The sequence below is a fragment of the Salmo salar genome, chromosome ssa25, assembly GCF_905237065.1.
Source record: "Salmo salar chromosome ssa25, Ssal_v3.1, whole genome shotgun sequence".
NCBI lineage: Eukaryota > Metazoa > Chordata > Actinopteri > Salmoniformes > Salmonidae > Salmo > Salmo salar.
The window spans coordinates 4,099,795-4,122,824 of record NC_059466.1 but is presented as its reverse complement, the minus strand read 5'-3'; the positions used below and the strand labels follow the sequence as shown (position 1 = coordinate 4,122,824).

Genomic DNA, 23,030 nt, shown 5'->3' with positions numbered 1-23,030 from the left:
CACGCCAAGGTTCTTAGCACTCTGGGAGGAGGACACAAGGGAGTTGTCAACCGTGATGGCGAGATCATGGAACGGGCAGTCCTTCCCCGGGAGGAAGAGCAGCTCCGTCTTGCCGAGGTTCAGCTTGAGCTGGTGATCCGTCATCCACACTGATATGTCTGACAGACATGCAGAGATGCGATTCGCCGCCTGGTTATCAGAAGGGGGAAAGGAGAAGATTAATTGTGTGTCGTCTGCATAGCAATAATAGGAGAGACCATGTGAGGATATGACAGAGCCAAGTGACTTGGTGTATAGCGAGAATAGGAGAGGGCCTAGAACAGAGCCCTGGGGGACACCAGTGGTGAGAGCGCATGGTGCGGAGACAGATTCTCGCCACGCCACCTGGTAGGAGCGACCTGTCAGGTAGGACGCAATCCAAGCGTGGGCCGCGCCGGAGATGCCCAACTCGGAGAGGGTGGAGAGGAGGATCTGATGGTTCACAGTATCAAAGGCAGCAGATAGGTCTAGAAGGATGAGAGCAGAGGAGAGAGAGTTAGCTTTAGCAGTGCGGAGAGCCTCCGTGACACAGAGAAGAGCAGTCTCAGTTGAATGCCCAGTCTTGAAACCTGACTGATTAGGATCAAGAAGGTCATTCTGAGAGAGATAGCAGGAGAGCTGGCCAAGGACGGCACGTTCAAGAGTTTTGGAGAGAAAAAAAAGAAGGGATACTGGTCTGTAGTTGTTGACATCGGAGGGATCGAGTGTAGGTTTTTTCAGAAGGGGTGCAACTCTCGCTCTCTTGAAGACGGAAGGGACGTAGCCAGCGGTCAAGGATGAGTTGATGAGCGAGGTGAGGAAGGGGAGAAGGTCTCCGGAAATGGTCTGGAGAAGAGAGGAGGGGATAGGGTCAAGTGGGCAGGTTGTTGGGCGGCCGGCCGTCACAAGACGCGAGATTTCATCTGGAGAGAGAGGGGAGAAAGAGGTCAAAGCACAGGGTAGGGCAGTGTGAGCAGGACCAGCGGTGTCGTTTGACTTAGCAAACGAGGATCGGATATCGTCAACCTTCTTTTCAAAATGGTTGACGAAGTCATCCGCAGAGAGGGAGGAGGGGGGGAGGGGGAGGAGGATTCAGGAGGGAGGAGAAGGTAGCAAAGAGCTTCCTAGGGTTAGAGGCAGATGCTTGGAATTTAGAGTGGTAGAAAGTGGCTTTAGCAGCAGAGACAGAAGAGGAGAATGTAGAGAGGAGGGAGTGAAAGGATGCCAGGTCCGCAGGGAGGCGAGTTTTCCTCCATTTCCGCTCGGCTGCCCGGAGCCCTGTTCTGTGAGCTCGTAGTGAGTCGTCGAGCCACGGAGCAGGAGGGGAGGACCGAGCCGGCCTGGAGGATAGGGGACAGAGAAAATCAAAGGATGCAGAAAGGGAGGAGAGGAGGGTTGAGGAGGCAGAATCAGGAGATAAGTTGGAGAAGGTTTGAGCAGAGGGAATAGATGATAGGATGGAAGAGGAGAGAGTAGCGGGAGAGAGAGAGAGCGAAGGTTGGGACGGCGCAATACCATCCGAGTAGGGGCAGAGTGAGAAGTGTTGGATGAGAGCAAGAGGGAAAAGGATACAAGGTAGTGGTCGGAGATTTGGAGGGGAGTTGCAATGAGATTAGTGGAAGAACAGCATCTAGTAAAGATGAGGTCAAGCGTATTGCCTGCCTTGTGAGTAGGGGGGGAAGGTGAGAGAGTGAGGTCAAAAGAGGAGAGGAGTGGAAAGAAGGAGGCAGAGAAGAATGAGTCAAAGGTAGACGTGGGGAGGTTAACCTCTTGGGGCTAGGTGGGACGCTAGCGTGCCACCCGTGGTGCACTCCATCAACAGCAGGTGCATTTCAAGAGCGGCAAATTTGAATCCAAATAAATGTCAAAATTCAAATTTTTCAAAAATACAACTATTTTACACCATTTGAAAGATAAACATCTCCTTAATCTAACCACGTTTTACGATTTCAAAAAGGTTTTACGGAGAAAGCATAAATTTAGAGTATGTTAGGACAGTACATTTACAAGAGTTGTGTGTAATGTTTTGTCAAGTCAAAGACAGGGTCACCAAAACCATAAAACCAGCTAAAATGATGCACTAACCTTTTACAATCTCCATCAGATGACACTCCTAGGACATTATGTTAGACAATGCATGCATTTTTAGTTCTATCAAGTTCATATTTATATCCAAAAACAGCGTTTTACTATGGCATTGATGTTGAGGAAATCGTTTCCCTCCAATAACCGGCAGTCAAGTCAGCGTAACAAATTAAATAATTAAAATTAGAAAACATTGGTAAAATATTATATTGTCATTTAAAGAATTATAGATTTACATCTCTTGAACGCAATCAACTTGCCAGATTTAAAAATAACCTTACTGGGAAATCACACTTTGCAATAATCTGAGCACTGCGCCCAGAAAAATACGCGTTGCGATACAGACTAGACGTCATGTTGGGGAGATCTAAAATCGAAAATACTATGTAAATAATCCATTACCTTTGATTCTCTTCATCAGATGTCACTTCCAGGTATCACAGGTCCATAACGAATGTAGTTTTGTTCAAAAAAGCTCATCATTTATGTCCAAAAATCTCCGTCTCGTTAGCACATGATGTAAGCCAGCCGGACTTCTCGTCATGAACGAGGGGAAAAAATATATTTCCGTTCGTTCAAACATGTCAAACGTTGTATAGCATAAATCATTAGGGCCTTTTTAACCAGAACATGAATAATATTCAAGGTGGACGAATGCATACTCTTTTATAACGTATTGGAACGAGGGTACCCAACATGAACTCGCGCGCCAGGTGTCTAATGGGACATCATCGTTCCATGGCTCTTGTTCGGTCAGATCTCCCTCCAGAAGACTCAAAACACTTTGTAAAGGCTGGTGACATCTAGTGGAAGCAATAGGAAGTGCCAAAATATTCCTAAACCCCTGTGTTTTTCAATGGGATAGGTTTAAAGTCAATACAACACATCAGGTATCCACTTCCTGTCAGAAAATGTCTCAGGGTTTTGCCTGCCAAATGAGTTCTGTTATACTCACAGACACCATTCAAACAGTTTTGGAAACTTTAGAGTGTTTTCTATCCATATATAATAAGTATATGCATATTCTAGTTACTGGGTAGGATTAGTAACCAGATTAAATCGGGTACATTTTTTTTATCCAGACGTGCAAATGCTGCCCCCTAGACCCAACAGGTTAAAGTCACCCAGAACTGTGAGAGGTGAGCCATCCTCAGGAAAGGAACTTATCAAGGCGTCAAGCTCATTGATGAACTCTCCAAGGGAACCTGGAGGGCAATAAATGATAAGGATGTTAAGCTTGAAAGGGCTGGTAACTGTGACAGCATGGAATTCAAATGAGGAGATAGACAGATGGGTCAGGGGAGAAAGAGAGAATGTCCACTTGGGAGAGATGAGGATTCCAGTGCCACCACCCCGCTGGCTCGATGCTCTAGGGGTATGCGAGAACACGTGGGCAGACGAAGAGAGAGCAGTAGGAGTAGCAGTGTTATCTGTGGTAATCCATGTTTCCGTCAGCGCCAGGAAGTCTAGGGACTGGAGGGTAGCATAGGCTGAGATGAACTCAGCCTTGTTGGCTGCAGACCTGCAGTTCCAGAGGCTGCCGGAGACCAGGAACTCCACGTGGGTCGTGCGCGCTGGGACCACCAGGTTAGAGTGGCAGCGGCCACGCGGTGTGAAGCGTTTGTATGGCCTGTGCAGAGAGGAGAGAACAGGGATAGACAGACACATAGTTGACAAGCGTTTTGTTCAGTAATCCACTGGCTCAAAGGCGGTCAAAACATGCAGACGAATACATCCTAATAGTACCGGTAAAGTTCATCAAAACATGTCAAACGATGTTTATAATTATCCGGACAATAGCGTATTCAATATAAAGGATAAACAACGAAGGGCACGCACTCGGGCACGTGCGCAAAACAGCACTGCATGATTATACAGTCCACTGACAGAAAGGTCTCATTCTTCTTCATTTTTCAGAAAACAAGCCTGAAACAATGTCCAAAGACTGTTGACATCTAGTGGAAGCCATGGGAACTGCAATCTGAGTCCTAACCCATTAGACACTGTATATGCATTCAATTGAAAATAGCCACATAAAAAAATCCCACTTCCTGGATGGACTTTCCACAGGTGTTTGCCTGCCATATCAGTTCTGTTATAGTCACAGACATTATTTTAACAGTTTTGGAAACTTTAGTTTGTTTAGAGTGTTTTCTATCTACCAATTATATACATATCCTAGCTTCTGGGCCTGACTAACACGCAGTTTACTTTGGGCACACATCTCATCCAGACGTCGAAATACTGCCCTCAAGCCATAAGAAGTTAAAGAAAAAAGTAAGCAAACACCAAAAAGGCATGTGCGAGACTCCCAAAACATATGGAAGAATGTACTCTGGTCAGATTAGACTAAAATTGAGGTTTTTGGCCATCAAGATAAACGCTATGTCTGGCGTAAACCCAACACATCTCATCACCCCAAGAACCCAATCCCCACAGTGATGCATGGTGGTGACAGCATCATGCTGTGGGGAAGTTTTTCATCGGCAGGGACTGGGAAACTGGTCAGAATTGAAGGAATGATGTTTGGAGCTAAATACAAGGAAATTCTTGAGGGAAACCTGTTTCAGTCTTCCAGAGATTTGAGCCTGGGATGGAGGTTCACCTTCCAGCAGGACAACGACTCTAATTATACTGCTAAAGCAACACTCAAGTGATTTAAGGGTAAACATTTAAATGTCTTGAAATGGCCTAGTCAAAGCCCAGACGTCAATCCAATTGAGAATCTGTGGTATGACTTAATCAAGAAGTTGAAATCAACACTTTATTGGGTTCTGATGCAGCTGGAATACCTTTTGGCTGTCCTGGCTGAAAAGATTTCATCCAATGGGTCTACAGCAGTGGTGGTTGGTGCTGTTTAAGATCAGGGAGGACAACTTGTTTATTTATGAGCATGGTCTTATTTCTCCTACAGCATATTGAATGACTGTCATTCATATTTTTGGGGTATTTATATTAATCACAACTTTTACTTCATCATTTTCTTTAGGAATGTAGTGTACTTTTTATTCCATACATTTTCCCTGACACCCAAAAGAACTCGTTACATTTTGAATGCTTAGCAGGACAGGACAATGGTCAAATTCACACTTATCATCCCTGGTCATCCCTACTGCCGCTAACTTGGTGGAATCAGGAAACACAAATGCTTAATTTGTAAATGATATCTAAGTGTTGGAGTGTGCCCCTGGCTATCCATAAATACATTAAAAAAGCAATTTGAAATTGTACTTTTACTATTAAAACGTACATTTACTTTTGATACTTACTGTATTTGCTAAAATATACTTAAGTGTATTTAAAAAATAAATACTTTTACTCAAGTAGTATTTTATGGAGTGACTTTTACGAGAGTAATTTTTTATTAAGGTATCTTTAATTAAGGTATGACAATTTGGCACTTTTCGCACCAATGCTTGCTACGCCCTGGCCTACGAATGAAAGTTTATAATGTAGGTGCACAGGTCGGGAGACAAATGGAGTAATCAAGGTGACAGTGACACATTCAATACTGCCTAGCTAACTGCTACACACAACCTACATTGTTGTCACCATATTAGCTAATGTCATAGCCATCATTGCTCCTAGAACTAACGCATTAGTAAGCCCGCTACAATCACGCAGTACAGTGTAGAGCAAGCAGTTTAGCAGTTACAATGGCGTGACCCAGTGGCAATAAATGAACAAAACCGAAAGCTTACATTGACTTAGAAGAGTTCCAGTGTTGGATAGCCTTAGCCAGCTAGCTAACGTAAATAGCATTCCTCTCTGTTTGAGCAGGTTAAATTAGCTAGCTGTTTCATAGGTGACTGCATTAGCTAGCTAAATGAAAGTGGGAAAAATACAGCTATCTCGCTGTGCTGCTTCTCCATCATTTTGGAAGAAATTCATTTGTCTTGCTCTCTCTTTGAGTCAACTGCTCACCAGATTTGATGCACTGCAGTGCTAGCTAACTGTGTTTCCAATCAGATTTAAACTTCCATTGAGTTTGACCATGGTCTTAGCAGACCCGTGAAGGAGAGAGAGAGGAGGGGTTTGGAGGCATGTGCAGCTGTGACAACCTGTCTTAGTTCCACTGATCTTTCTCTTGCAACGATTTGCTGTGACAATGTCTGACTTGATGGTAAACAGTCGGGTGTCCCTTTTCAAGAAAACTGAATTGGATCAGGCATATGTTAATGTTTTCTTGATGCATAACTCAAAATACTATATTCTTCACTAAAACAAATAAATTAAAAAGTGCTCCAGCTCCAAAGCAAGGAAAGAGAAACACCACAGTAAAGTGCTTGAACAGTTTCCAAGACCAATGCATGAGCCACCCCAACATGAGAGCTCATTCATTACATGCAGGTGGCTCAGTTGGTAGAGCATGGCACTTGTGACATCTGGGTTGTGAGTTCAATTCCCATGGGAGACTAGTACGAAAATGTATGCACTCACTGCTGTAAGTTGTGCTGGATATGACTGACTGACTCGAAGCAGTCTTAAGTAGCAACATTTGAAATTGTGTTTTTACATTGGATAAAAGAGACTCATTGCTAGAAAATGTTATATTATATACTACAGTTGAGGAACAATGGGAAAGTAATTCTGCTTTGAAAGTTGATAAAGTTGTATCCCCACTTTTGAGAAAATGGCCCTTGAATATTTTGGTATACCTACTGGAGAGCTCTTCTTTGTCTACACCCATTCAGCATTGTTCACACCCTCTTAAGCATTATCCCCACCCATGTGGTAAACTCACGCTATATCAAATAAAATCTAAGTTTATTTGTCACATGCACAGGATTCTGAAGGTGTAAACAGTACAGTGGTAGTACTTGCATAGAATCAATTTCAAAAACAGAAAAAATATTTTACTGTTAGATGACGCTTACCCGACACACTTGTCTAAATTGATGTGTCATGTGAAGGAAATGCTATAACCACCCCTCGCCCATATCTAGCTAAGTGGATGGGTCACTATTGTCTAGACATGTACACATGTTCATGAAATACAATAGATGGCCGTAATCACCCCCAGACACACCTGCTTATTTGATGGGTCATGCAATAATCCGGCTGAAGTGGAGTCTTTTTTGTTTAGACAATGAACCGGCATAACCCGAACTCATACTACTACCAATACAAGCATTGTCATAGCTGTAGTATGAATCTGCATGTAGCTAAAGCTAACAAACTAGGTTCAATGTTAGCTAGCTAACATTAGACTATAACTAGCAATGCAAACGTTTTCTATTTTGAAAAATATTACTACACAGATCATACACATAACTTTAGCTAGCGAGACAGAAAGTTAACGTTTGCGAGCTAACTAACATCATGATTTAACTTGCAATAAAAATGACTTTGTCAAAATTAGAAACTTATATATCTGGAAAATGTAGCTAGAGTCTTACCCCTATACATCGGGTAAGACGCTTCACGGCAGACTGGAACCATTTAACTCCGTTTTGTTTGTATCTAGATCTTGTTTGACCAGCTTTGTGTCAAGTCACTCCGGTTCACATTAACCATGGCGTTTGCAAAAAGTAGCCCATCTCTTTTTCGTACTGATCTGTCGATAGCGCCTGCTAAATTCAGGGCATAAATGTTGTTGAGAAAAGTAGCAAAACTTTTGTAGTTCTCAATGGCTAATGTTATATCTTTAAAAAAAATGGCACGGTAGGACTGTCAACACATACTGAACAGCTCACATTATAGACAGAACAGTGCTACATGGCAGACCAATCCAAACTGATCTCCTGGCATGTCCATCCCATACATTATCTCAGCCAATCATGGCTAGTGGGAAGGTTCCTGGCTTTTTCCATGGCTAAACCCACTAGGCTCGTAATTTAACAATTGTATTTGTATTTATGGATGGAATACAAGCTTGTAATTAAGGCACATGAAAGTTCACATAAAAAAAATGTATGTCAAATGCTGCTCCTGTGAAGTAGTGATGTGCGACATATGCCTAGTTTCCTGAAACGAGTCACAAATGATCAAAATGTAAAGTCTCCCTAGCAAAAGACAAATCAATTGTAATGGGATGAAACAGGCCAAATAATATTTGACTAAAACGTTCAAATAGTAGAATTTCAGCTTGAGTGCAAGACAATTTTCCAGTCCCAATTCATAAAAATTATTTTCAATTTCTCCTGATAATCTTTTTTTCCAGTGTCTAGTTTTGCATGACAGGTACGTGTCAGGACAGGGCTAATATCTATTCAGTAAAGACAGACACACAAGTCGAGAGCAACTGGCCAAGACCCAGAGTACGCCACCAGGTTCATAGTTCAAAGGTCAACTGATGGCGCCAGAAACCTAGACGAATACAGAGGGAAGGGGAAATCATAGCGGTTCAAAGACTCTTTAAGAAAATAGTCCTGCACTGTGACTGACATAGTCACACTTGCTTTTCTTACTGTGTCGCTACAATTGCTTTTTGAACAAAGTAAATTCTACACATATTGTTGCTAGATGGCACTTGGAAAGGCACTCTGTTTCCTTTCATGTTCACAATGACCGTCTTTATATATAACCATGCTTCATCCTAAATAGTCTTCTATTCTAGCCTCTCACACGACACATGCACACACAGAAATACACACACACACACACACACCCCCCTAGATCTGGATCAGTGGATTTGAAACAGCTCTTGCTCCCTAAGATCAAAGTGTGTGTGTCTCATTCAACCACCAGGGCAGAGTGGTGTCAAGAGACTGAGATCCCAGCTTTAACGGCCAGTCATCTCGACAGGGGAAAGCCGTCTGATCCCTCTAACAAGATGACAAAGTCCTCTCAAATGAGTTTCAGACAGACACGCGCACACACAGGAAAGAAAACAAGCACACACAGGCACGCAATCATACACACACATATCGCTGGTATGCAAACCCGCTCACGCAGCGGCTGTCAACATTCATCTTCAGCCCATAGAAGCATGAGTTAGACTCAGTTTTCAGAATCCTATTCTCCAAAGATGAAAGCTGGGATATAACGGATACCTACTACATAACCAGGCAATTGACTGCTTTCCCTGACAGTACAGTCACATTTGAATAGAAATTAGATTAATCTGATGTGAATGCAATACTAGAGGTTGACACTGGCAGCATGTGGTAGACAACAGCTTTTCATAAAGATGTTTAGCTTTATCACAAATTAACAGAATATTCATCTGTTTTGAGCGGCTTTGGTGTGAGATATGGTATGATATGGCATTAATGCATTTTAATGATGACACTATCATAACAAGACTAAACTAGTCTGACTGCCATTATATTGTTGAATGACAGCTCACCACTGATACTGAACATTGGAGCATGTTTAAAGCAGGTCAGAATATGAATCGACTAGGATCTTCTTCTTTGTGCATCAGATAAATATGTTCATTTTCACGTAGTGGAACTTAACACTGTTACATGTTTGGGCCACAGACTGAATACAGAATAAAAAAATATGTATATAAAAAAATCTAAAATCAAATAAATAAATAGGGCTGTTGGCACTACAGAGCCGAACCAAGCTAAGGCAAACCAAGTTGTACTGAGTTAACCTCTATGGGCTAGGTGGGACGCTTGCGTCCCACCTACGTAACAGCCACTTGCAGCCTGTGGCGCGATTTTCAAAACCTTAAAAATCCTATTACTTCAATTTCTCAAACATATGACTATTTTACAGCTATTTAAAGACAAGACTCTCGTTAATCTAACCACACTGTCCGATTTCAAAAAGGCTTTACAACGAAAGCAAAACATTAGATTATGTCAGCAGAGTACCAAGCCAGAAATAATCAGACACCCATTTTTCAAGCCAGCATATAATGTCACCAAAACCCAGAAGACAGCTAAATGCAGCACTCACCTTTGATGATCTTCATCAGATGACAACCCTAGGACATTATGTTATACAATACATGCATGTTTTGTTCAATCAAGTTCATATTTATATCAAAAACCAGCTTTTTACATTAGCATGTGACGTTCAGAACTAGCATACCCCCCGCAAACTTCCGGGGAATTCGCTAACATTTTACTAAATTACTCACGATAAACGTTCACAAAAAGCATAACAATTATTTTAAGAATTATAGATACAGACCTCCTCTATGCACTCGATATGTCCGATTTTAAAATAGCTTTTTGGTGAAAGCACATTTTGCAATATTCTAAGTACATAGCCCAGGCATCACGGGCTCGCTATTTAGACACCCGGCAAGTTTAGCACTCACCATAATCATATTTACTATTATAAAAATTTGATTACCTTTTGTTGTCTTCGTCAGAATGCACACCCAGGACTGCTACTTCAATAACAAATGTTGGTTTGGTCCAAAATAATCTATCGTTATATCCGAATAGCGGCGTTTTGTTCGTGCGTTCCAGACACTATCCGAAATGGTAAAGAAGTGTCGCGCGCAATGCGCAATTCGTGACAATAAAATTCTAAATATTCCATTACCGTACTTCGAAGCATGTCAACCGCTGTTTAAAATCAATTTTTACGCCATTTTTCTCGTAGAAAAGCGATAATATTCCGACAGGGAATCTCCTTTTCGGCAAACAGAGGAAAAAATCCCAAAGGCGGGGGCGGCGGGGTCACGCGCATAAGCCAGTGTCCCTTGATCGGCCACTTGAGAAAGGCGATAATGTGTTTCAGCCTGGGGCTGGAATGACGACATTCTGTTTTTTCCCGGGCTCTGAGCGCCTATGGATGACGTGGGAAGTGTCACGTTAGAGCAGAGATCCTTAGTAAATGATAGAGATGGAAAAGAGGTTCAACAAATGGTCAGACAGGCCACTTCCTGTAAAGGAATCTCTCAGGTTTTGACCTGCCATTTGAGTTCTGTTATACTCACAGACACCATTCAAACAGTTTTAGAAAATTTAGGGTGTTTTCTATCCATATGTAATAAGTATATGCATATTCTAGTTACTGGGTAGGAGTGGTAACCAGATTAAATCGGGTATGTTTTTTATCCAGCCGTGTCAATACTGCCCCCTAGCCCTAACAGGTTAACTTCCCTGAAAAGTTCCATATCACGGGGGCTATTCGATGCTAATGCAGGAAGCCACAGGATGTTTTTGTGCTGGTTAAGCATCTCCAATCCAAAATTAAATCTAGAATCGGCTTCCTATTTCGCAACAAAGCATTCTTCACTCATGCTGCCAAACATACCCTCGTAAAACTGACCATCCTACCGATCCTCGACTTTGGCGATGTCATTTACAAAATAGCCTCAAACACTCTACTCAACAAATTGGATGCAGTCTATCACAGTGCCATCCGTTTTGTCACCAAAGCCCCATATACTACCCACCACTGCGACCTGTATGCTCTCGTTGGCTGGCCCTCGCTTCATATTCGTCACCAAACCCACTGGCTCCAGGTCATCGATAAGTCTTTGCTAGGTAAAGCCCCGCCTTATCTCAGCTCACTGGTCACCATAACAGCACCCACCCATAGCACGCACTCCAGCAGATATATCTCACTAGTCACCCCCAAAGCCAACTCCTACTTTGGCCACCTTTCCTTCCAGTTCTCTGCTGCCAATGACTGGAACGAACTGCAAAAATCACTGAAGCTGGAGATACATATCTCCCTCACTAGCTTTAAGCACCAGCTGTCAGAGCAGATCACTGCAACTGTACATAGCCCACCCAGCTACCTCATCCCCATGTTTTTTGCTCCTTTGCACCCCACAATTTTTACTGGGATTAAATGTCAGGAATTGTGAAAAACTGAGTTTAAGCACTGAAGGTCACTCCAACAGCAATTTCACATACTTGTACCTTACACATCCTACACAGCTAACTACAATCCCATGAAATATAGCAGTAAATATAACAGAACCGTAAGTACTCTGGAGAGTTTTGCCAGTGATACAAATCAAATTAATAGTTGAACACTTGTAATAATAATAATTAGGATATAGGAGTAAAACAAGGCTGTCCATTGTCTCCATATCTATTTATTAGGGCCATTCAAATGCTAGCTATTAAAATTAGATCCAACAAGAACATCAACGGGTTAGAAATCCAGGGGAATATTCCTTCTCCCCTGCTATCCCTTTTCCTTTCTTTCTGTGCCAGCAAATGTGTCATGTTGATATGAATGATTTGTGAGACAGGAGCAGGAATGCGTAATAGGGGTTTTATTTACACCCAAATTACGGCGTGCCGTGTAAAGGCACGGGGACGAAGAACAAACATACTCTATACAAAACACAGGGTAGAAACCAAAAAAAAACAAGCGCACAATGATTAACACACGGGACGACACCCATAATCATCTGCGCAATCCACAATGGCATGAAAGCCAAAACACATAGCGCAGGTAGCACACGCTCCAACGGACATTGTAACAATAATTGACAGGATGCTGGTAAATCAAGGGCACACCTATACAATTGCTAATCAGTGGGAATTGGGGCCAAGTGTGCATAATGAAAGTTCCGGAGGGATCCCTGACAGTACACCCCCCCTGACGCGCTGCACCAGCAGCACAACGACACCGGCCTTGAGGGTGATCACAGGAACGCAGTGCGGGTCGATCAGGACCCGATGCAGCTGCCGAAGTTGCGTCGTTGTCGGACAGGCCAAGTTGCGGCGGCATCGGAGGGCCATTCCCGCTGTCTTCCTTAATGGTTGGTATGAATGATTCAGGAGACAGGCGCAGGAATGCGTAATAGGGTTTTTTATTTTACCGAAATTACCGCGTGCAGACACGGGGACGAAGATCAAACAAACACTAAACAAAATACAGGGTAGAAACCCAAACAAAAGAGCGAGGAGTACCTCGAATAAATAACAAGTGCACGATGATTAACAGACGGGATAAGACCCATAATTATTAGTATACCTTTATTTCAACAAGGAACACAGACTGAGTCCAAGGTCTCTTTTACAGCTTGGCCCTGCGTATACATGTTTATACATACAGTTTAGGTACAATGATTAAGAAACTACACAAGACAAACAAAACGATCACAAATAACAAATACAGCAGCAGATTGTCAAATTTACACACAGTTTATTCCCCTAACAGCACAAGAACTTGCATTAACCGAAGCAGTTACAAGCAATACAAAAATAAAAATCCTCCAATAAATGTTTAAAATGGGAAAGGGGGACAAGAGTCTCAAGTTTAGTCTGCAGGCTATTCCATAGGCAAGGAGCCTAACAGGAAAAGGCAGCCATACCCAACTCTGTGGAAATCGCATGGGCCTCAAGTGTAATCCATGCTTGAGACCTGGTTTTAGGAATTATAATTCTAATGTTGATGAGTGAGGATAAATAAGAAGGTAGTTTATTCAGAAGTGCTTTATAGACAAACACGAGAGCATGTTGTAGCATCCAGCAATTTAAGTGTGGATGCCGTAGCATGCATGTAGATAATATCCCCATAATCTATAACAGAAATAAAAGTAGCTTGCACAATTTGTTTTCTATTTGTAGAGGACAAAAATGTCCTGTTTCTATAGAGGAAGCCTAGCTTGATTTTTTTGCCATTTACAAAGTTCATCAACATGCATTTTAACCTGTTTGGGCTAGGGGGCAGTATTGAGAATTTTGGAAAAAATATGTGCCCATTTTTAACTGCCTCCTACACCAACTCAGAAGCTAGAATATGCATATCATTGTTCAGGTTTGGATAGAAAACACCCTAAAGTTTCTAAAACTGTTTGAATGGTGTCTGTGAGTATAACAGAACTCCTATGGCAGGCAAAACCCTGACAAGGTTTCATGCAGGAAGTGGCCTGTCTGACAAGGAGTCGTGCGTCTTGCATCTGTTTATTGAAGAGTAAGGATCTTAGCTGTAACGTGACAATTCCCAGGGCTCCAATAGGCTCTCAGAACCCGGGAAAAACCTGAACGATGACGAGGCAGCCTCTGGCTGAAACAGATTATCGCCTTATCCAAGTGGCCGATCAGAGGACCATTGAATGAGGCGCGTGCACGATTCGCCCCGTGGAGAAATTTCATTCGGCTGTTTAGCTTATTGCAGATTCCCGGTCGGAATATTATCGCTTTCTACGAGATAAATGGCATAAAAATTGGTTTTAAACAGCGGTTGACATGCTTCGAAGTACGGTAATGGAATATTTAGACATTTTTTGTCACGCCATGCGCCATGCGCGCGACCGTTATTTACCATTCGTATAGTGTCTAGAACACACGAACAAAACAGAGGATATTTGGATATAACGATGGATTATTTGGGACCAAACCTACATTTGTTATTGAAGTAGAAGTCCTGGGAGTGCATTCTGACGAAGAACAGGAAAGGTAAGAACATTTTCCTTATAGGAAATAGGATTTTGGTGAAGGCTAATCTTGCCGGGTGTCTAAATAGCTAGCCGTGATGGCTGGGCTATGTACTTAGAATATTGCAAAATGTGCTTCATCCGAAAAGCTATTTTAAAATCGGACATATCGAGTGCATAGAGGAGTAATGTATCTATAATTCTTAAAATAATTGTTATGCTTTTTGTGAACGTTTATCGTGAGTAATTTAGCAAACTGTTAGTAAATTCCCCGGAAGTTTGCGGGGGGTATGCTTTTTCTGAACGTCACATGCTAATGTAAAAAGCTGTTTTTTGATATAAATATGAACTTGATTGAACAAAACATGCATGTATTGTATAACATAATGTCCTAGGTGTGTCATCTGATGAAGATCATCAAAGGTTAGTGCTGCATTTAGCTGTGGTTTGGGTTTTTGTGACATTATATGCTAGCTTGAAAAATGGGTGTCTGATTATTTCTGGCTGGGTACTCTGCTGACATAATCTAATGTTTTGCTTTCGTTGTAAAGCCTTTTTGAAATCAGACAGTGTGGTTAGATTAACGAGAGTCTTGTCTTTAACCTCTCTAGGCTAGGCGGGACGAATTCGTCCCACCTACGTAACAGCCACGGCTATCCTGTGGCGCGATTTTCAAAACCTTAAAAATCCTATTACTTCAATTTCTCAAACATATGACTATTTTACAGCCATTTAAAGATAAGACTCTCGTTAATCTAACCACACTGTCCGATTTAGGGTGTTTTCTATCCATATGTAATAAGTATATGCATATTCTAGTTACTGAGTAGGAGTGGTAACCAGATTAAATCGGATATGTTTTTTATCCAGCCGTGTCAATGCTGCCCCCTAGCCCTAACAGGTTAAAATGGTGTAAAATATTCATATGTTTGAGAAATTGAAGTAATAGCATTTCTAAGGTATTTGAATATCGCGCCACGGGAGTACACTGGCTGTTGAGTAGGTGGGACGCAAGCGTCCCACTGGCCCAGAGAGGTTAACACCCCAATAGTTCCACAGATGATGCAATTGCCATCGCACTGCACACTGCCCTATCCCATCTGGACAAGAGGAATACCTATGTAAGAATGCTGTTCATTGACTTTAACTCAGCATTCAACACCATAGTGCCTTCCAAGCTCATCATTAATCTTGAGGCCCTGGGTCTGAACCCCGCACTATGCAACTGGGTCCTGGACTTCCTGACGGAAGGCCAAAAAGATAATCAAGGACAACAACTACCCGAGCCACTGCCTGTTCACCCTAATATCATCCAGAAGGCGAGGTCAGTACAGGTGCATCAAAACTGGGACCGAGAGAATGAAAAAACAGCTTCTATCTCAAAGCCATCAGACTGTTAAATATCCATCACTAGCACATTAGAGGCTGCTGCCTATATACATAGACTTGAAATCACTGGCCACTTTAATAAATGGAACACAAGTCACTAATAATGTTTACATATTTTGCATTACTCATCTAAGTAAGCATTTCACGGTAAGGTCTACACTTGTATTCGGCACGTGACAAATAAAGTTTGATTTGATACATCTCATTTGTATATACTGTATTCTATTGTATTTTAGTTTGTCGCTCTGACATTGCTCGTCTATATATTTATATATTCTTAATTCCATTCCTTTACTTAGATTTGTGTGTTGTTGTGAAATTGTGAAATGTTACTGAACTGTTGGAGCTAGAAACACAAGCATTTCGCCACATCCGCAATAACATCTGCTAAACATGTGTATGTGACCAATAACATTTTATTTGTATTACAAAATCTAGAGTAGGTTTAATCCATGTCTCCTGGAGACATATCACATCAGGTGTGGCTGGTAACTCCTCAAGAATCTGTTTGAACTCTTGCCCATTAGCCATAAAACTTCTGGCATTCCATTGAAGGATTAACACCATAATGAAAATGAACCAATACATGATTCCTTGCTGGACTGATTCTCAATCTTATTGAAGTCATCCTGTACATTTTCCTATGTCGGTCCTGTGATCCCAAGATACATCACTGCCTGCTCCACTATGATCTTTATCTTCTTAGACCTGGATTGTAATTGTTCTTTGCATTGATTGCTCCTGTCACAAATGTAACAACCTTCCTCAGTCTGTGTTCTCCCCCATTCTGCTCCCTCCATCACGCCCAACCTGCATCTCAATCTACCCTGGAATACCTACTCTTCTATGTGCCCCAATTGCTTCTGCATATGAGATAGTAGGCTCACTCCTCACCTGCTGCACTTCCATCTGTCTTTTCATCACTGAACAACCCCCATACACTACACTATGGGCGACCCCACAGTTACAGCACTTTAATTGGACCCCATCTCCACATTCTCCATATGCACGTTCCCCCCCCCACTACTTTGCACATCTCCTTTTGCCTTTACTCACAGTTATAGCAACGCAATGGTTTTGGAACATATGCTCGCACATAGTAACTCATATACCTAATCCTACATTTCCAGGCAAAATCAGATCCTCATAGTTTAGTAGCACTGACAAGCTATCCACCTTCTTCCCATCACGTGTCATTTGGAGGCGCTTTACCTCAATAAGAGAGCCTCCCTTTAAGTGGTCCTTTACTTATTGCATGTTACAAAAAATTGAACTCCTGTAATAACTCCCTTCAACCACTTCCGTCTAGTTTGATCCGACATGCTACAATCAACCATACGGTGACTGCATTTGAGCCATCTGTCATCACGTGACCATAGAGGTGGACTAGCGGGCAATCACCGATCAGGGAATTCTGTACAGTTATCTTCCCCTTGCCGTGTAATCAGCCCCATCCATAATTTACAGACTGGCGTATAGCACAGAGGGGAAGGGACAAGACCTGTCTTTGCGGTCATGAAATGTTGATGCTTTATTGTGCGTCTACAGATGCCCACATCACTCTCCTCCCCTCCCCAGCTGATTTGTGTCCATTATTTAAACATGGAAGCCTCCAGAACCCTGTAGTACACTGTCGTGACTGTGACACAACTGCAGTGCAGGGAGCATAAGGTACAGGATCATTTGGGATGTTCCCACTGCACAAAGGCTTTGGTCACATTCAGATTGGGGTCCGTATGAAGGAGAGATGTCAGCATCCACGGGCTAACGATTGTCTTATACTCTTTTTGGGGACTTTTTCTCCCTCTTTTCTCCACTTTTGGTACAGTCTGGAACAATTTCCAAAATAAATCGGTGCCTCTGCATCAATGAGACTTACAACTGATGAAATCATTCATGCTAGCAGTCATTAATGAAAGAGGAGAAAGTAAACCTATTTTACTCTGGGTTTTACTAACAAGATTTTCCCTATCTCTTCCATTCTCTTCCTCTTCTATCTCTCCCTTTTTCTCTTATCCTCTCTTTCTACCATTTTCTCCCTATCTCCTCACTTCTCTTTCTTGCTCTCTTCCTTTTTCTCCCTCCCTCACAGTTGCTATGTACAGAGAGCCATCGTTGCATGACGTAGGAGAGACCAAAGCTCCCAAAACCGCCGTCCCTCCCAATAAAAACACAACCGAGCCCCCAGTGATGAATGGAGGCAAACCAGTCAGCAAGAGTACTACTACTGCTACTACAACTACTTCTGCTAGGCCTCACACATAGCCACACCTCACCTTACATGTGTGTGCAGGGAAGGGTGTGAAGTGGGGGAATACGATGGAGGCAGGGATTCTCCCTACTGGACTCCGAACCTGCACTGTCTTTCTTCTGTGGATCAGATCCAGGCAATCCCTCTTTCCTTCCTTTCTTCTCCTCCTCATCTTCTCTCTCTTTAACTCATCAATGGTGGATCAATCCGGAAAGGTGTTCGTCGACTTCCCCCTCCCTCTACTAAAAAGGAAGGAAGAGTGACTCTGACCATGGAATGCCTGACCAAATAATGGAATTCCTTTATAATCGTAACTGTGAGAATCCATGAGAATGATGTGTGTTACACGGCCACATAGGATACCAGTAACCCAAGACCAACCCCTCTACTTTATGTCCTGTTGCAGCAGAGTCTGTGCGAGTCTATTTCCTATAACACAGTTCACCAGCTATGGTCTGGGGTAAATGCTGTACAAATATAGTAAAAGGAAATGTGGATTGTCATCCTCTATTTTTTTACAATTACGTTCTCGTCTCTTTCTATCTCTATTATCACACTTTTCTCTTTGTCTAATAACTTTTTTGCAGGGACAGTGTGTGGTTTTATAATACACACAGACACTGAAATACACTCTTCCACACACACATACACAAAATTAGATTCCACCGGTGGCTTGGTTCCAGGGACTCATTTAGGAAGACTGGTGTTTGGGAAGCACTGCAGATACATACACTCTCACACAACGTCTACATCAAGGGGAGAGTCAGAATCTCAGGCTGCTAGTTGTTTGTTTACGGCTCGATAAAAAAAACACTGGAGCCTGGTGGATAGCTCCTGCAATCATAGCTGACGAAGTGCTAATTACCACCATTGCAATCAATGCTAGGATCCCACAAACATACATAGACACACAAATGCTTGTGTGTGTGGGAGAGCGCTTTAACAAGCGGTGTATACATATCACTATCCGATCCCACCAGCGGTAAGCTCTGCCTCGTCTGGTAGGTAACTAGGAAACTAAGGTCTATTTTTCCTTAATTCTTATTTTGGAGCGTGGACTCTAGGAATATCTATAGGCCTTGTAGGCTTCTGTCCCTCATTCACTGAGTTCTCTGAGAAACAGGCTAGGCTAGTGGCTCAGAAAAAATGTTTCAAGCCCAAAAGAGGCAGCAATTTTATAATCAACCATTTTACATACAACTCTACTCGAGGTTTGGATTGGAAAGCGGCTGAACGGGTGTGGGTGCCACTGATCGGGTGCATCTCCATTCTTTTCAGCAAACTATAAAAGGTTAGTATTGTGTTCTCTTTTTTTCTTGCAGCAGCAATGCAAGAGATGGCTTATATTACAACTTTTCACAGTATACAAAAAATTATTACAAATATTTAAAAAACTACTTTTTAAACAACTTAATACCAGAGGATTTTCTCCTAGCTCAGCATGAAGAGTCCAGTGTCGCTCATCTTGGCATGTCACGTGCCCTGTTTAGACCTCAATCCCTGGCATGCAAAAACATATATCCAGTCACGACTGGGTCTAAGGTGCCTCACCCACCAAACACATCCATTAGAGACCTAGTAGCATATTCACTCAACAACCTTCACAGACCACAGAGATTGATTCATAAAGTTACCAAAGTATCCAATAAGTCAGAACATCTTACGATACCACAGTTGTTATTGTGTAGATCAATAGCCAACAGTAGCCGACGGCAGTCGGATTCTGACTAGATTTTCCTGTTTTGTGTATTTTTTTTTACTGTGACTTACCATATGGTTAATTTTCACAAACATAATCCTATTGATTAATCAATTCTCTGTTGGCCTTCTCGATGAACCTCTGAAAGGTCTTGATTGATCTCGTGTTCATATGAATCGATGTTTCGGCATACCTAGAACCATTTGCATGCATGTTTTTCTACAAGGGAATGTGTGATAATGGAAAGGTACTGTTCAGACCTACTTGTGAGTGTGGAGTTGTTTGTGACTCGAAATAGCATGTTGTTAGGCACATTCCTACTTCCACTGGAGCTAGAGTACTTCACAGCACTTTCAGTTCAGAGTCCTGATCTGATCATGACTGTTAGCAATTTATCAGCTGATAAATTGCTAACAAACTTGTCTTGATTCAAGGATTTTCATAATAGTTTTGATAGACGATTTAGAATGTTGATAAGTAGACTGAAGCTACTGTATGCTGCTAAAATTGCTAGTATATTAAGAGATTCATTTGACTATATAGTTTATTGGGATTTTGAGATACTAGTTTCTAGGGGATTTTGAAACAGATTGTTAATTAGACTTAAAAACACTTGTCTGTACAAAGCTACATTAATGCTATTATAACAATGTCGCACTATACACAAAGGAGCTGAAATCATTTTAATTATCTTTAGGGCTGGTGTCCCTCTTCCACATGACACCCATGTCGCATCCCAAATGATACCTTATTTTTTACATTTGTCCACTACTTTTGACCAGAGCCAGATGGGCCCTGGTCAAAAGTAGTGCACTAAATAGGGAATAGGGTGCCATTTGGGATGTAGCGCCAGTCATTTCCCCACATCATAATGAACTCTACGTGCTAGGCTACCCAAGCCCCTGCAGACCAGTTGACTTGTTCTTCGAAGGTGGAACTTTATTTTTGTAAATGACTGATGTGTGTAAAAATGCATCTGTTTTATCGCTCTAGACGCCATCTTGTTTGTTTTGATCCTACTGTATACGGGTCGTGTGTGATGTCGTTTTCCTGATCCTTCCAAAACAGTTGTCACTCAAAAAATATTTTCCCTTTTCTCTCTGTCAACAAATTTGTCGAAATGTAGATGGAGGAGATGTTTGTTACATGTGTTTTGGTTTAGTTTTTCAATCACATAGTTTGCCCGTTGTCTCATCTGTTGCATGGGGAGAGGATGGCATTGATGAACTGCATGTAGTAGGCTATGTGTATCAAGAACTGTTGGTATGTACTGCACATTTTACATATATGCAACAAGTTTGTGTTTGTTGTATACACATATACAACATATTGAATAAAATATTTATATAAAGGTGTGACTAATGTCAGTAACATTAATGCAATATAGTGTGCAGTATATCATTGCACCTGTAATTTTGATGGGATAAATAAAAACGAGAGTTTAGCTAGTACTAAAAAGCATGAAAAAGCCATAGTAGAATTTTTTACATTAAAGGTTTCTTTACTACTTCCTATCAATCATGTTTTCAGGTAAAGGTTGGATTCTCCAGTAAACACAACTCATGTCCACTGAAACCACCTTCTGAAGTGACATGAATACCCAGCATGCCACTATAGAGCTATGTGCGTTTTTTCTGTTTTTCTTGACACGACATTCAAAAGAAATTGGAATTGTTAAGTGAGGGGGAATTACCATGCATTGACTTGTGGTAGAATATTATGATGGTTGTGATTGTTTTCAGCGATGGAATGGAATAGGCATTATTAAAATGATTTATATAAAAATATATACAATTGCAAGGATGCCCCTTGGAGACATGTTATGTAATGTTATAGCACATTTATACCCACATACTGTATGATTATGGTAAAAATGTTGTGTCAAATGGCACATTCAATGTTTTAATATATATAAAAAAGAACATGCTCAAACGATACTCCTGATGAGTGCAGGGTATTCTTTGTGTCCAATTTGTGATGAAGGACTTTCAACCCCAAAAACACACCACTGGTGAAAATACCCCAAATGGAAATTATCATCTCCTCACACAGACTATGGATTAAAACAATTATATTAATAATAAAATATTTCTTCTTCATTTTCAATGTTTGGATTCTGTTTATGTACCTGCATCTATATTAAGTGTAGCTTTCTGGAAAAAGTAAGCATTCCAATATAAAAATGTTCATACATATAGTTGTACTGGAAACATATAACATGGCAATGTTTTCTAAAGATAAAGACTGCTTTTTGCTTACACAGTTGTTTTTTTCTTGCATACAAATGAATGCTGTTATACAAGTGATATGCAGAAATCTGAATGAAGAATTACATCCCAGTTCAGATGGCTTCTCCTTTCTCCTACTCTCCATCACTCTCTGCATTTCTCTCCTCCCTTTGGTGTTTCACAGCAGCCTTCCCTGCTCTGTCCTTTTCTGACAGAACAGTCTCTTTGTGTAGCTACTGAAATGTTCTGTGATGTTAGTATTCAGTTCCCACCCGATCTCACAGGCTTTCCCCGTCCAGCCATCCAAGCAGTCACAGTTGCCGCAGTTGCACACCCCATTCCCTGAATTGAGAGGTGAAATTAGGAACTTTGAAGCGACAAAGCTGCCGAACCCATCATGTCTGCCTGACCTTTCTTATACAGGTTTCACTCTTCACACCTTGGTCCCCCTGACGTATCTCCGTGGTGGGGACTGAAGCCAGAGAGACGTGCTTCACACCCTGATCCTGAGGTGAACTCTCTTAGGTTGCTACGGGGATGTTATAGAGTGGGATTACATTCTCAGTGTGAATTCTTAATATGAAGTCATTAGATAAGGCTCAGTCTGAGTTGAAGACAAAGAAATGAGGTAAAAGACTAATTTGTGTGTGGTATAAAATATTGAGACACCCTCATAGATCATCAACACAGTTGAATGGTCATAGGAAATCACTATATTTCTGGGCTTAGTATTGGGGCCTACACCGGCTTTAGTTTAGTGAGTTTCCCTGTGTTGACGAGAGAACCCAGTGTAATTTTAGACCAAGTATGATCATGCAGTGAGCGAATTCACTGGGCAGGGTTGAGCAGGGCAGGACTAACCAAATCTGTGGCGTTGGGCAAGAACAAAACATGCATGTATTGTGTAACTTAAGTTTTTCGGAAGATGGAGTGGTAGGACGGATGTGCCCGGAGGGTTCTCTCTCTGTAACGGGGCCCTGAGGATTCTCGGGGTCCATTTTGAGACCTCCGGCTCAGCGACGCTGAACTGGAACATGGGTATCGCAGTGGTACAGAGGAAGTTAGAGATGTGGAGGGCTAGGTCTTTGTCCTTTTTAGGCAAGG

At 41.8% G+C, this 23,030-nt stretch overlaps 1 protein-coding gene across 1 annotated transcript in view; it reads left to right on the top strand.

The window, feature by feature from the left end:
• The window catches only part of LOC106586029 (fibroblast growth factor 14-like), a 90,405-nt gene extending 68,659 nt beyond the window's left edge, over window positions 1-21,746 (top strand). Inside the window, exon 6 of the mRNA XM_045707593.1 lies at window positions 17,841-21,746. Coding sequence (XP_045563549.1) covers window positions 17,841-18,013 — 173 coding nt within the window. The 3' untranslated portion in view covers window positions 18,014-21,746. The remainder of the gene's footprint in view (window positions 1-17,840) is intronic.
• Window positions 21,747-23,030: the final 1,284 nt, after the last annotated feature.